The 11571-nt window shown below is 42.4% G+C and overlaps 1 protein-coding gene across 3 annotated transcripts; it reads left to right on the top strand.

Moving 5' to 3' along the window:
* The first annotated feature begins 707 nt into the window (after positions 1–707).
* hltf (helicase-like transcription factor) lies at positions 708–11363 on the top strand. Of its 3 annotated transcripts, none has more exons than XM_088432927.1 (26): positions 708–1075; positions 1160–1359; positions 2455–2621; positions 3319–3443; positions 3527–3609; positions 3765–3836; positions 4098–4289; positions 5340–5414; positions 5486–5510; positions 5588–5645; positions 6210–6277; positions 6355–6390; positions 6464–6577; positions 7080–7168; positions 7250–7393; positions 7472–7631; positions 8085–8156; positions 8238–8373; positions 8837–9016; positions 9212–9327; positions 9541–9722; positions 9879–10004; positions 10226–10338; positions 10447–10627; positions 10797–10877; positions 10954–11363. In XM_088432927.1, exons 2-26 carry the CDS (start codon positions 1165–1167, stop codon positions 11095–11097), a joined length of 2934 nt encoding a protein of 977 aa, XP_088289053.1. In that variant the 5' UTR covers positions 708–1075; positions 1160–1164; the 3' UTR covers positions 11098–11363. The 3 variants fall into 3 exon arrangements, with proteins under 3 accessions (XP_088289053.1, XP_088289054.1, XP_088289056.1); XM_088432928.1 differs by having other exon boundaries at positions 709–1075; positions 5588–5639; XM_088432930.1 differs by lacking the exon at positions 8085–8156 and having other exon boundaries at positions 711–1075.
* The last annotated feature ends 208 nt before the right edge of the window (positions 11364–11571 follow it).

The following is an 11571-nucleotide window of genomic DNA, read 5'->3' as shown; positions in this document are numbered from 1 at the left end:
GTTAAACTCCGGATCAGTACGGAAACAAGACTAGTATTGGAATAAAAGCCTTAACTCGCTAAACATACTTAGAATGTTGAAATAGAGAAGTTAAGGGGTGTGTGTGGTGAAACGTTTTCGTGGCTTGGAGATGGTCGTTCTAGAACCGCCCCTTTATGAATATTTATCAGATATGATATCTGTCAACCTAATCAAAAGGAATGCTTCAAAGAGTAACATATTTACACGACACACAATAGGAATTCCACGTCTCCGTGTCGCGAACCACATATAAGCGATAAAATACTCTTACCGAACTCACCGGTAAATTGTCAATCACAAAAAAAACGGGATGCTCTTGAATCAAACTCCTCAGACTCCGCCCCCGTTTTCTTTGCCCCAATATACGGAAAGAAATATCCAAACAAACGACACCGAATCTGCGCTTCTTTGGTGCTCGGATATTGTAAAACAATAATCTTGTATCGTTTTTTTCTCTCTTTTTCTCCCACGCTGACCTCTCCCTGTCTTGGCGCTCTGCTCAGCCCCGAAGGAGGAAGAATCCGTTGCGTGGAAAGGAAGCGGAATGTCGTGCGAATTTGGACATCACGGCTTCCGTGGAAAATGCGGAACGGCGCGTAAATCGACGGCAGCCTGTTGCGCTCAAGTCAGGCGTTGAAGTTTTATAATTATATGTAGTGTATTTTGCATTGTGAAAAAATGCATACTTAACGCCTTCATTGAAGTTTAATTTTTAATGTATAACATGCAGCGGTACATCGTTATTCAAACCAGTGTTGTTGGCGGAAGTGTTTGGCTGTGACGTCATCAAACGCGACTGTAAAAAAGCCTCCATCATCACCTACGTCGACGCGCTTTGGGGTGGAAAAAGTCGACTGTAAGCCAGGGGCGACACTAAAGTAGGGAAGGTGTTCATGACAAACACGCCGCACACTCTTGTCGCCTTGTCTGTGAAACGTGCGAAACAAGGCCGTGCATCAAACCGGCGTGCTAAGCTAACGCGGTCTTCGCGCCAAGCCTCCACTCAGCCAAGCCACCAGACGAGAAACACACAGCGCCGTCAATAAGCCGCTAGGTCAGTCCGTAGGCAGGAGGCCCCGCTTATTTTCCCCCACATTCACCACATTGACTACATTTATATGTATGAACGTGTGTGCAGGCGGAATGGCTTCCCGTAGGAGCTGGTTCAGTTGGGACAGGTATAGCGAGTTGGACATCTTCGCCGACCGCTTGGACCACAACAACACCCTCTCCCAGGCCATACGGGCCGCCGCCTCCGAGGAGCCGGACGCCGACGGCAATGTGCTGTTCGGACAGATGCAAGGCACCGTAGTGGGCCTCAGATATTACAGCGGGGTGGTGAGCATCCACTTGAAAGCCACCCGTTGTTGTATTGTAGTCCAGAGGTCTCCAAACTACGGCCCGGGGGCCATTTGCGCCCCGCCATTCACATTTTAGCGGCCCGCTGCGTATGCCGTATTTACACACGGCCCGACATAAGAGGGTTGGAATCTCGGTGCAGACTTTGTGCCTTGCGCATAGGTTGCGTTCCAATTAGCATGAAGCACCCAAATGTCCTTAGCTGCTTGCGTGACAATGGGACACATGGTGCATTCAAATGCACAACAATTCAAACCATGCATTAAAAAAAGCCATTTATGCATTAAGTTGAGGATCTCTAATCCCGGGGTTGTCCACTCACTTTTTAGCATATCTTTCAAGTGTAAAAGGAAACCAAACTTCATCAAGGGCCTAGCTAGAACTTTTTCGTGAGTGTTCGTGGATGTCATTTAATCGTTTATAGTCAGGGTTTCATAACATTCGCCAACCCAGAACAAAATCAGGACAAACGTGGATGCATGGATATTCAAGATTTCACAAAAGCACAAAATAAGGAAAACAAGCCCTTTGACACGTATATCACTTTTATTAATCAACTGAGATGCTCTTTTACTGTGTCAAATCTATCATAAAGGGTCCCCTCCAAAAATGAAACAACATGGGTTGCCAACAGTCACGTTTTAGAATATTACGTTCAAATGTTACGTTACACTGAGGGGGTGGCATTCATGCATATGTGCATCATTTATCATGCCATATATAGTCTGGATTTCATTAAATAATATATTTTAATATTCAGCCATTCTAAATAAATTGTGGCAGAGTATCAAGTGTTGAAGAATACTGTATGCATGTAAAAATTCAGAAAAAAATGATGAAAAATCACATTTTCCCACAGTTGTGGGACCTCAGTAGACACACAGTTTACTTCACAGAAAGTCATATCATCCCATGATGATCAGTTTATTAATTTCGTCTGAGGGCTGGGGGAGTGGGGCGCCAGGGAAGGCATTGATAAATTGGAAATTTGTGTAATCTGAGACTCAGATTTTTGTGTAGGTACAACCACCCTGCGAAGTATAACCAACTAAATGACTTCTCCTCTTTTCGCAGGTAAACCAAGGTGAAATGGTCAGCCTGGTGCGTGAGCCCCACAACCTGTATGACCGCAACGCCATCATGGTCGCCAATGTCTACGGCAGCCAAGTCGGTCACATCAGGAGGGAGCTGGCCGAGGTCATGGCGCACATCATGGACAACAACCTGGCCAAAGTAGAAGGGTGAGATGGACCTTTGAAATCAGCTGGAATATCTTAAAATACTCAATGTCAATGATTACCATTTATGCATGTTTTTAAATGTAAATTGCCCAAATACTCAATATGTATGATAACATTGCATAGTAGTAAGCTGAATGAAAATTAAATGTTCTGAAAATAGAACAATTTGAAGTGGGAAAAGGTTAAATTAGATGCGAAATGTTGCAGGTTTAGTTTTACAGGTTTAACTTTTTAAAAGTATTACTTTTTATTAAAAAATGTTAAGATTTTAAATACTGTTAAAATGGCGAAGTTCGAGGCAAAAAAACAACAACTTTCCAACGTCAACAATGAGCTTAAAATTTTGAAATGTTTGAATCAATTGAGAGATGTGGAAGATAGAAATTGCAAAATTTCTGTTGTAAATTGCAAATGTTGTGCCGGACGATATGGAATTCTGAAAATGTGAGGAATTCATAGAAAGGAAAATAATCTGACAAGATGATGGTTATTTCTAAAAAGTTTTTAAAAGTTGCCTTCATACTAACATAACTCAATAAAATAACAAACCTTGAATGGAAGTCAAACATGATTGAGCATAATTTTTTAATTTTACTTTGCGTGAATTGGTTGCAGAATGTCAATTATTATATAATTTTTTATTTTTTTTTGGGTGCATTGAAAATGTATTACAGCAGTTATCACATTTTCCGATCAGGGTGGTGCACTCTGGTACGAAGAACAGATACTCCATGCCTGTGATGTTGTCCTTCTGGGGTAAAGATGAGAACAAAAGTGCAGTCATTCAGCGTTTGGCACGATACGGATACAAACTCAACACAGGTGGCGCTAACTACACTCACCGTTTGGTCCAGCATCCACTTTGTTTACATTAGATGTTAATTATCGCGTGTGTTTAAACTCAGGTGTCAATTCGAGGCTGTATAACTCAGGAGCCGGAATGCCATTGAATAAAAGAAACGTGACAGTCCTTCTCACGGCAGAGGAGGTAATTTATCGACGCCGCAATGACTTTCCAACTCATTCACTGCCATTGACGACTATAGACGTCAAAGATGCATTTTCTCTGCCAACTAGAGGCATCAAATCCATTTGAACTGAGCTGGCAGTAAATGAGTTAAATTGTGTATTTGAATCTTCCAGTTGAAGAATGCCTTTGATAACCTCTTCGAAGGCTTGATGGAGAGTAAAGATGGTGAAAAGGAAGCAGCTGAGGTATGTGCGCTGTATGTTAACAGTAACGTTCCATAACATATGCGGTAGTTTTCAAGGGTGTCCAAACACCTCATTGGGCCAACACAGGGTCAATCAATCAGACATGAATGGCACAGGATTATCTTTTTGTCTTTTTTTTTTCTCATCAAGAAAGGGTTTGTACTTATTAGGGGGTACTTAGCTGAAAAAAAACAATCACAAGGGCTACATTATATAAACGATAAAGTACTGCTCTGTTTTCCTCCCCTTTTGTTCCTACAGTCCGTGGCCACGCCCCTACTGCCCCACCAGCGGCAGGCGTTGTCATGGATGTGCGCCCGCGAGAACAAGTGCGTGCTGCCGCCTTTCTGGGAGAAACGCGGCAATCTATTCTACAACACCCTGACGTGCTTCTCGGCCAAGGAAGTGCCCGAGAGGGTCCTCGGCGGGATATTGGCAGATGACATGGGACTGGTGAGTGGACAATGCCTTGTCCTGTGAATTTCCATTTAAGGCTTTGAAGGGGTTAGAAAGTTCAGGATTTGTGGTCAGGGTACAATTTCAGCAAGTAGGAAAATATTGGCATAAAAAAAAAATAAATAAAAGTGTAGATGAGGATTTGGACAGTTTTAAATCAAACCAATTATTCAGCTATCAATTAACATATTCTTTGGGCTACAAGCGGTAGCGACATATAAGCCGCAGCAGCAAAAAAGGAGCAAAAAAAGTTTTTGTCATGGACTATAAGCCGCCCACTGTCAGATCAGATTCATGCAGAAAGATGGTTTATGAAATATATGTATATATTTAATTTTTTTAAGTTTTACTTACAGCAACATCCTATCAACATCATGTCAACTTTTCAGCATAACACTGACAAAATACTGCAGAGGTAAATTGCAGTTAAAACCGTGAAAAATCAATACTGTACTTCCATAGCGTCTTCTTCTGTCTCCCTTTGTTTAATTATTTTAGGATACATATTGCGTATATTTCATATATACAATCATACATCTATATACAGTAATCAAATATAAAATGTTGTCACATGCAAGACCATATTCAATTTTTACATCGTTTTGATCTTTTTAATACTCTTATTTTAAAAATTATTTTTGATATGAATTCCCATTTCTCAGTCTATTTCATAGTTGTTCCAAAAATATGCACTTTGAACAGACACACACGTTTGCTTTACCGGTAGATTGCCTCTTGGTTGCTGACAAAACAAACAAAAAGAAAAAACACAGATTAAGCCGCACTGCACTATAAGCAGCAGGGCTCAAATCATGAGAAAAAAATTGCAGTTTATAGTCTTAAAAATACGGTATAAATAGATTTGGATTATTTTGTCAATGAATTTGTTGGCTATGAATTGCTTGTTGTGACAACTATTTTCTATATCTTCATCTATTTTTGTGTTATCTATTTAGGTTGTGCTGTGGCAGAGCTGCAACTGCTTTTAATGTATTTTATTGGTATATATTGTTGATTTTGAGTGCCTCTGGAATTTTTCCTCTCCAGGGGAAGACGCTGACAACCATCGCTCTGATCCTCACCAACTTCCATGAAGGAAAGCCCCTCCCCATGTACAACCGTGTAAGTGACTTATCAAAACACTGGACGAGTAGAGCAGCGTGCCATTTTTAATGTTATTTTGTGTTGTGCAGCAAGAACACTCTTCGCCTGGAAAAGGTATGACTTACAGGCTTCAAACTCATCCACAAGTTTTGACGCAAGGGAACCTCACCAAATGTGTTGTGACTTTGTAGTGTATGGAGCCGGACCGAGCGGTGCGCCGGCTCACTGTCTGCGTTCAAGCTCGTATGTGTAATGTATCATTTTCCTATATGGTTTTCAGATGTCATAGTCTTGGTGCAGGTGTACCCAAAACATTGTTTTAGGGGTACTTTTAAACATGACGTCATGCGGCGTGGAGTAATAACCGTGAAACATTTATTTTTTGACTCACTCAATCCCAAAGACGTATCGATGCATCTTTACAGCAGCATCGTTCACATTTTAGGTATCTCCGAGACGATCTTTTTTTCACTGGGTGTCTGAAAATAATATAACACTTGATCAGGGCTCAGGCGGCAACCAATCATGGCTCAGCTTGCGAAGGCCACATGGCCAAACTAAGAAATGAAGCTGTGGTCGTTTTTTTTGGTCATTTTCAGGCATCGGCAAGTGGCAAAAAGACCGCCCCATTAAACGGATGAAAACGTGTGGATTTTCCTGCTCATTTCAAATTCCATAAACACAATATTAATCATTCCGTCTTCACATTAGTTGGGCTCCATAGAACATATTGAATACAATGTTCGACTTGACTTTCTCTTGAATAAATCTTTAACCTAATTGTAGTGTCTATAATAATCTCTCATGCGCCAGGGCCCACATGGCGGAATCCTGTGTTTCCTCACCAAACATTAAGGACATTGCAAAGCTCTCAGAAAAAGGTGCGACTCTTGTTTTTCACCCCATTTTTTTTAATCTCACCTGGCCTTTTAATAATAATTTTGCTCAATCATTTCAGGCAAAAGAATGACCAAAAACACCAAGCGAAAATACGGTAAGCATGTGTAATAATGCAAAAAAAACACTTTTAATCTTTAAGTGTGCCATATTGCAATGACGTCATGCAGAGGAGCCGCTGTTTTTCGAGGATGCCGACTTCGCCTCAGCGCTGTACGGATGCCCAGCGTCGCCAACAAATTCATCCAAGAAGAAAAAGAAGAAGAAAGCCAGCTCCGCCCTGAGTGAGTCGTTTTGTTTTTGCATGCCAAAAATCTCACTCAAAAAAAATGCCCGCTTAGTTTTCAGTGACGCATTAAACAAAACACATTCATGTCTCCCATTACAGACTAAATGTATTTTGGAAATGATTTTTAAAAGATTACACGCCCAAAGATATTTCGCAATCATTCAAATGATAACACTTCATAACAAATGCTCATTACGATCAATATCATTTCACGTCGTTTTTCAATCACATTCTGCACCATTCAAAATCATTTCATATCTCATTCAGCAATTTCTCTGATGAGTTTTTCAAAATGGTACTAATAGTATTAATTAATATTATTACCCGGCCCTAATTTCTAATTAATTTCTGTGCAAGAAAAAATACTTTGGTGTTTGTAGACTGCAAAACTAATAAAAAAAGAAGAGAAAAAATATCAGAATTTTATTTAATGGCAAAAATTGTTCAGTAATTATTTTAATGCTGTTAATTTGCACCCCGCATTGTCTGTTTAACAGACTACACCGATTACTGGAACTCCGGCGAAGCTGTATCGGCAGGCGCGACTCTCATCGTATGCCCGCTGTCGGTGCTCAGCAATTGGCTGGTAGGCACAGTTACCACGGTGACCATCGACACTAGCGTTCGTGGGCACAGGTTAAAAGACAAGGTCCGCATATGTTCTCAGGACCAGTTGGAAGAGCACGTGCGACCCGAAGTCAAGCTGAAAGTGTACATGTATCACGGACCTGACCGCAACAGGAGCACCAAGTTCCTCTCGTCTCAGGATGTGGTGCTGACCACCTACAACGTCCTCGCCGCCGACTTCACGGTGAGTATTCATGCATTCGCTTTGCCCCGGCACCTTTTTGCCTCATTCACAGTCTGATAGGAGCACATTTTTGTTCAGAGTAAGAACAGAAGTCACCTGCACGACATCAACAGCCCGCTGCATGAAATCAAGTGGTTGCGGGTGGTCCTGGACGAAGGCCACGTGGTCCGGAACCCCAACACGCAGATGAGCAAAGCCGTCCTGGACCTCAGAGCGGAACGACGCTGGATTCTTTCTGGTACACGCAAACACACGCAACGGAACCGTAGACAGATGTGCTGACCAGTTAGCCACCAAACTACCCCTCCTCAACTCCTGCAATTTATTGGTAGAAGTATTTTTAAAAGACCGATAATTTTTATTTTTTAGGGTAAATACAGATTATTAGTCAAGGAGGCTGATAGCTGTTATTTGGCGAAAATGTATGATTTAGCCACTTTACTTCTGCCAGAAAATTGGCACTAACACAATTTAGCAACACGCGCCTTCATGTTCCAATTCATTTGCTCTTAATTTGAAAAATTCCTGTCTGGGAATTCAGAACTTCTGTAGCCCCCCAAAAGAAAGCTTTTAATTTGGAAAAAATGTTTGAATGTTCCTTCATGTAATTCCTTCAAAAATGTGAGTGGGACAAAATAATTTGCATGATCTGAGCCTCTGTTCCAATGCTTGCAAATGTGTCTTGTTTCAGCTGTTCTTTGCCGAGTATTCTTTGACTTGATAGACAGACCACTGCAATCTGGATTATTCCAACGTGGCGGAGGTCTGCGCTCCACTGAGTGCCATTGTCAGCCGTCACGGCGGTGCAGGTGCGTTAACTTACGGCTCGTGTCCCCCAATCCAGGAACACCAATCCAGAACAGCGTGAAAGACCTATGGATGCTGCTGGCCTTCTTGCGCCTCAAGCCTTTCGACGTGAGGGAGTGGTGGAATCGAGTCATCCAGAGGCCCGTGACACAGGGGGAGAGAAGCGGCCTTCAGTAAGGCGTCTTTGACATATTCACCACCCAAATCTTAAAATGAATTTTGGTTTTGTGTGAAGGTTCATGTGTTTTTCCTATTTTGTTCCTCACTTTTTTGTCATGCATCTCCTTTCTCATAAGTTTTCCTGATTCACATAATTCCACTTTCATCATATTCTAAAAATATCATACCGTCTTACAACATTATTGCATTACAACAGTGTATTTATCTATTGATTGAATTGACTTACGCATTATTCTGCTCCTGACTGATAATTTCTTAAAGTTCTGCGGGCCGGATTAAAAATCCTAATGGGCCGCATTCGGCCCCCTGGCTGTAGTTATGCCAAAAATTGTATTAGCATGAATGGAAAAGGGTCTAAATTTGAAGGGTGAAAAATGTTGCATATTTCAAATATTAAAAACTGCAGAAAATCCTAAATGCAATAGCCACCAATATGTTAACAATGTCGTTTATCAGGAACCTCCAGACGCTGGTGAAGTGCATCACGCTGCGCCGCACCAAGAGCAGCAAAGTCAACGGTCGGCCGTTGGTCTCATTGCCCGAGAAGAGCGTTTGCATAGAGCAGGTGGAGCTCAGCGCCGCAGAGCGCGAAGAGTACGAGCAGGCACACAACGAAGGAAGAAACACCATCAACAGGCACGTCATTATTATTATAGTGTGTGTGTGTATGTGTGTGTGTGTGTATATATATATATATATATATATATATATATATATATATATATATATATACACACACACACACATATATATACACACACAGTATATATATATATATATATATATATATATATATATCATCATTTTGTGTGCTTTTGTTGTTTTGAATAGATATGTAGCCGAAGGCTCAGTTTTGAGTAATTATGCGGACGTCTTGGCCATCCTGATGCGACTGCGACAGCACTGCTGTCATCCCGACCTGCTGGTTAGCTCCATCTCAGATACAGGTACGCACCAACTGCAATCGTCACAAACATTTGATTGTGATTTTGTGACCAAAAAGTAATTGTTCAAGACTTCTTTTTGCTGTTGATATAGCATTGTAATTCGTTATTTTCATGAAGAACCTTTGCCGTCTTGAAAGATTTAGAAAAAATCAGGTAATTTTACTTTTTCGGGAGACACTATGTCCTCAGTTTTGCCGGTTTTGCTCCACGCAGGATTAGCGTCCACGCCGGCCGAGCTGCGGGAACGCTTGGTCGAGAGGCTGCGCGAGGTGCTTGCCAGCGGCTCAGACGAAGAGTGCTCCGTGTGTCTGGACTCTGTGCGCCTGCCCGTCATCACACACTGCGCCCACGTCTACTGCCGCCCGTGTATTGCCCAAGTCATCGGCATCGAACAGGTACGACGTCACGTTTTCCGACGGCCGAGCCGATTCCAGGGTCAAAACTTGGGAAAGGCTAGATGATGATGATGATATCTTGATGATGTTTACTTGCCCGGTTTTGTCCTACTGTTGACGGAAAATTCAAGACTGGCTTGTGACTCGCATACACAGGAGAGCGCCCGCTGCCCTCTTTGTCGAAGTGACATCAAGATTGGCGAGCTGGTGGAGTTCCCGCAGGAGGAGATTGCGGAAGAGAGCAGCAAAAGAATTCCCGGCAAGTGGAGGACCAGCTCTAAGGTAGCAACAAGACACGCAAGAGAAATCAAGCAGGACACTCGGAAATGCAATTTAAAGGCGCTGTCATATTCTTCAATAACATAACATTATGAGAACTAGGATTTATATTTTAGAAAGTTTGAAATGTACATTTTTTTTAATACAAAAGGATTTATTTTTCTTTGATAAGCGAGCCCCCCCCACCCCCCCACATTATTATTAATAATGTCGCGTGTGCACAGATCCAAGCGCTGATTGGCAACCTGCTACGTCTGCGGTGTGAAGACAGCAGCATCAAATCTCTGGTGGTCTCGCAATTCACTCGCTTCCTCACCATCCTGGAGACACCGCTCAGGTAACACACTTGCGCAAATACACACACTGTCACACACACGCTGGTCCACCCTTCAGTCAAACTCCGATGTCCTTCCATCATATGATTTGTGACATTTTTCTGGGTTAGGGAGCACGGCTTCAGGTTCGTGCGCCTGGACGGCACCATGAGCCAAAAGAAGCGTACCCAGATGATCCAAGAATTCCAGAGCGAGATCCCCGGAAGCCCCGTTATCATGCTGCTGTCGCTCAAAGCCGGCGGGGTGGGGCTCAACCTCACCGCCGCCTCCCATGTCTTCCTCATGGACCCTGTGAGTATACCGTTTGCGTCTTTGAGGGGGTTAGCAAATAGTCTGATTATCACTAAAGTAGCTTGTTGGGGGTAATAGAGAAAATGCAGGTTTGATGGGGGGAGGGAAAAAAGATAGACAAAATTGGATTTCATCTGAAAAAAAAAAAAAAAATTGGATGTGTGTTCAGGCGTGGAACCCGGCTACAGAAGAGCAATGCATCGACCGCTGTCACCGTCTGGGTCAACAGAGAAAAGTTTTTGTCACTAAGGTGGTGAAAAGTAGAAAAACATCTGTATTTTCAAATGATGGAAAAGTCTATACTGAAAAATATGTATGTCCTGTAGTTTATCGTGAAGGATTCTGTGGAGGAGAACATGATGAAGATCCAGAAGCAGAAGCAGGACCTAGTGGAGAAAGCGTTTGGCTCCGTGGACTCGGACCCCAAAACATCGCGCATCAACGACGTCAAGGCACTCATGGAGTTGTAGAAAGCGGACAAGAGCGCCCCCTGTCTTTCTCTTTCCTATGTTGCTGATTGCAAACAAGTCATTAGTTGCTTTTTTGGGGGGGAGGGGACAAGTCCATTGGTTACAATTTTTTCAGGATCAAGACCCCGCCTGCTTTCAGTTCTGTCTGGGATTCAGAAAACGATCGTGAGAAACAAAAGGAAGCCACAATGCTACAAATATCGTCATAAAGCTTTGTTTGACTGTTCTTAAATAAAAATGTATCCAGGCAGCATGCCTGCCTCACAGTTTTGGGCTGGCTTTTTCCCCACGTTGAAAAAAAAAATTGGAGTACCAAAAAGCGAAATTGAAAATATGTTCTGTATTCTGAATAGTATTGTGTTGGTGGAATATGAATTGAGCAGCAAAATCCGCTTGTTTTTCTTAATCTCCAAGGGTGGCCTTTTTTTGCAGTTTGCCTTCACCTGAAAATGACCACAGTTGCTCAGCACTCAT

Source organism: Hippichthys cyanospilos, chromosome 14, assembly GCF_059441005.1.
Source record: "Hippichthys cyanospilos isolate Australia breed blue-spotted pipefish chromosome 14, RoL_Hcya_1.0, whole genome shotgun sequence".
NCBI lineage: Eukaryota > Metazoa > Chordata > Actinopteri > Syngnathiformes > Syngnathidae > Hippichthys > Hippichthys cyanospilos.
This window is presented reverse-complemented; position numbering and strand designations above follow the sequence as displayed.